This window comes from Akebia trifoliata, chromosome 3, assembly GCF_017979445.1.
Source record: "Akebia trifoliata isolate Shusen 1 chromosome 3, ASM1797944v1, whole genome shotgun sequence".
NCBI classification, from domain to species: domain Eukaryota; kingdom Viridiplantae; phylum Streptophyta; class Magnoliopsida; order Ranunculales; family Lardizabalaceae; genus Akebia; species Akebia trifoliata.
In genome coordinates, this window is record NC_141377.1 from 31394388 (window position 1) to 31397898 (window position 3511).

The 3511-nt window shown below is 34.8% G+C and overlaps 1 protein-coding gene across 3 annotated transcripts; it reads left to right on the top strand.

The window, feature by feature from the left end:
* The first annotated feature begins 1515 nt into the window (after positions 1-1515).
* Positions 1516-3288, top strand: LOC147406376 (protein BASIC PENTACYSTEINE1-like). 3 transcript variants are annotated; one of them, XM_086434383.1, is made up of 2 exons: positions 1516-1663; positions 2140-3288. In XM_086434383.1, the coding sequence occupies exon 2, from the start codon at positions 2256-2258 to the stop codon at positions 3099-3101; it is 846 nt and encodes a 281-aa protein (XP_086290509.1). In that variant the 5' UTR covers positions 1516-1663; positions 2140-2255; the 3' UTR covers positions 3102-3288. The 3 variants fall into 3 exon arrangements, with proteins under 3 accessions (XP_086290509.1, XP_086290507.1, XP_086290508.1); XM_086434381.1 differs by having other exon boundaries at positions 1521-1663; positions 1806-3288; XM_086434382.1 differs by having other exon boundaries at positions 1528-1832; positions 2138-3288.
* The last annotated feature ends 223 nt before the right edge of the window (positions 3289-3511 follow it).

Here is a 3511-nt window from a genome sequence, read left to right on the forward strand (position 1 = left end):
GAGAAGGTTCTTAACCCGTGGGCTAAGTAAGAGAGAGTCCTACACTATTTATAGGAGAGATAAGTGAATTTTTGAGGATTTAGACCCTGGGGTCCATTCTAATTTTTATGTACTTTCGGACACTTTGCATGAAGAGTCCGTCCAAATTTGGGTGTCTACAGAGTTGACTTGTCAAATGATCATTTATAGTATTAAGTAATCAAACGATTACTCTCTGTTAAGAATCAACAATCAACCTGAGTCGAAAAACACGATCAACTAATTATGATAAATTGCTAGATATATCATAAAATCAAGAACTCACAGTTAGTTCCACATTGGTTAAGTACTTGAGCATAAATATATAGATCGATACTTTCGTATTGATTATGTATCTCATCATTCTTATTAAATACATCATTAGGATTGATATTCTTATGACATGTTTATTTTATTATTAGATAAATATATTTTGTCATTGTTTTATTAAATATTAGATTGTTTCGAGTGTTATTCGTTTTGTTTATTTATTTAAAAATCTGCATTGTTTATAATAAATTAGCTCGTTTATGTATTCATATTAAGACTATTAATTTAAAATGTGAGTTTACTATTGAGTAATTTTCCTCTTACTCACCCTACTAACATAACATTACAAATGTCCTAACTACCGAGATGTCTATTCATGATAGAGAACATTATATAGAGGGGTTGCAAGATTATACTGATGAATATTATTTTTGTTATATGTGAGCTGAGATTGGAGTTTAGTGAAACTATTTTGTGTAGTTTTGAACTTTTTGTATATATTAGAATCATGTGTATTGTATCTATTTGTATGTATATGTCTAAAGAGTGAGAGTTAATGTTTATGACGTGAACAACTGTTGATCGATATGAGATGTGTAATTGATCTATGTACATTTTTAAGTTGTAATTGTAGTTATTTTTTTTTCCTTTGAAGTGATGTATATTTGTTATTATATGGTAGTTGGATGCAGTGAATATATAGATTTTAATTATATAGGTGAAAATTTTTCATAAGTCTAATTTTTGTGCATGTATGTAACTGTTATTCAAATCACTATTTCTCTCTTTCTATCTCTCAAATGGCCTCTCTAAGACATCGAGACAACTTGAGCGAGTCTTCTTAGTCTCAATATGGTCTATGTGAATCATATATCACATTGACTCATTGAATATCCAAGTTGACTCCTCCAAAATTTTGAAAATATCGACTGAGATAATGAAAACTTGATCGAGTTAATCGAATTTTGTGTTTTTGAAATATGTAATATTAAATAAAGTTAAACCAGCATGACTCAATGTACACATTAGGACTCGGATGAGTTAACTCAGCACCTTTGGTGGGGCCAAACGAGATGAGATACCTAGTTTAAAAACCATAGACAGGAGTACAGAACTGGCAAGAACATAAGATAGGCCCGGTGTGTTGTTACCTGGTATTCTACTCCAGACAAATATATATATTTATTAGAATTTTTTTTTTTTTCTATAAATAAATTTAAGAAAAATTGATAAATTATATAATAATATATAAACAAACATTTTAACACAAAAGGGCTTTGTCAACAAACAAGGCCGGAAAATTTTGCCCCTTTCGTCTCTGAACATCACAGTTAGGGAAAAATAAGAACCCTAAGGAGCTCTTTGCTTCCTTCGAGTAAGTCCTCTCGCTAGTCTCTATATCTGTCATTCATATGTATAAGCCTTGTTTACATTAGGGTTCTCTGGTGAAAAGATTGAATTGTGATCTAAACCCTTTGTTTTTTTGGATTCATGTTCCGTTTTCTGTCTTTGTTCAGAGATCCAAGCCATAAAACCCCCCGAAAGGTGAGATTTGTTAGAATGTCGTTCAGTTTTGAGGGCATTTCAGATGATTTTCAAACCCTTTTTTTGTCTCTAACTATTTGTAGGTCTGGGTGGTTGATGGATCTTTGTTTGAGATTTCTGTTGTTTTAGCTTCATAGATATTTGAATTGGATTTGTTTTTTGGTGCCAATCCTTAAGAATTCTTTTTTGTGCAAAATTTATACTTTTTTTGCCCTAAAGAAATGTTGATGATTTGAACGAACTCTCATGTCTAATTTCTAAGTAGAATTTTCATTTTCATTTGTTCTGGATTAATGTTTCATGCAGATTTACTAGGGATTCGGTAGGAGTGGGCACAATGCAATATATGGGTTGAGCGAAACCAGATAAAAATTGTTTTTATTTATTTTTGCTGTTAATTTTGTGTCCCTTTTGTTGCACTAATGGATGATGATAGCGGATTGGGTATCCGTAATTGGGGTTATTATGAACCATCCCTTAAAGGGAACCTTGGTCTACAGCTGATGTCAAGTGTGGTGGAGAGAGACACTAAATCTCTCCTTTCGGGCCGAGATACCACTGCTTCCATGATTGGTACCAATGGTTCTTTTCACCACAGAGATTGTGGGATCCCGGGATCGTCTCTCCCTATGGAGTTTGTGAGGGACAGTTGGATCCACCAGAGAGATAAGCTTCTAAATATGCTACCAGGAAACCCTAATTTTACGATTCTATCCGAAGCTCCGGGACCTCACGCTTTCCAAATGCTACAACAACCTGATTCGTCGAAGGAAGAAAGGGTGTCTAGAATGGAAGAATCAAGCAGTAAAGGGGACGGTCCTATGAAGAAGACACGGAATAGTCGTGCCCAAAAATCCCCCAAAACAAAGAAGACTAAGAGGACCGTGCCAAAAGATGAAACTAATTCTTCCGTTCAACGAGGAAAGCCTGAGAAGAAAAGCATGGGAGTTGTCATAAATGGGTTCGATATGGATATCTCGGGTATACCTTCACCCGTTTGTTCTTGCACTGGAACTCCTCAGCAGTGCTACCGATGGGGTTGTGGTGGTTGGCAATCAGCATGTTGTACCACAAGTATTTCGGTGTACCCATTACCAATGAGCACGAAAAGGCGTGGTGCAAGGATCGCCGGGCGGAAAATGAGTTTGGGAGCGTTCAAGAAAGTGTTGGAGAAACTTGCGGCTGAAGGGTATAATTTTTCTAATCCTATTGATTTGAGGATGTATTGGGCAAAACATGGTACCAACAAGTTTGTTACAATCAGGTAGACAATGTGAATACCATTACTAGGTCCTCCCATTGCATCCGTATGTTTCTCTTGTATGTAAGTTTGTCGTCTATTGCAGAGACTTCTCAAAATAGTTTATAAGTCAATGAATTTTCTCTGCAGTGTTACACGTTTTTTGAAATTCAGACATTCATGTTCTCTCTAATGTTATTTCTTTTTCATCTCCACTACTAGTTTAAGAGCTAATTATCTTATCTGGATGCCAAGATAGAACGATTAAGGAGAAGTTGAGTTATTGGATCCTTGTAGTATGATTTAATTCCCACCCTTTATATGGTTTTATCAAGAACAGATTTTAGATTGCCCTTATCTGTAATTGTTCCTATGTATGTACCATTGTATTTTAAGGTTTCGTGATATCATATTCAGATACTACATTTTGGTTCTAAA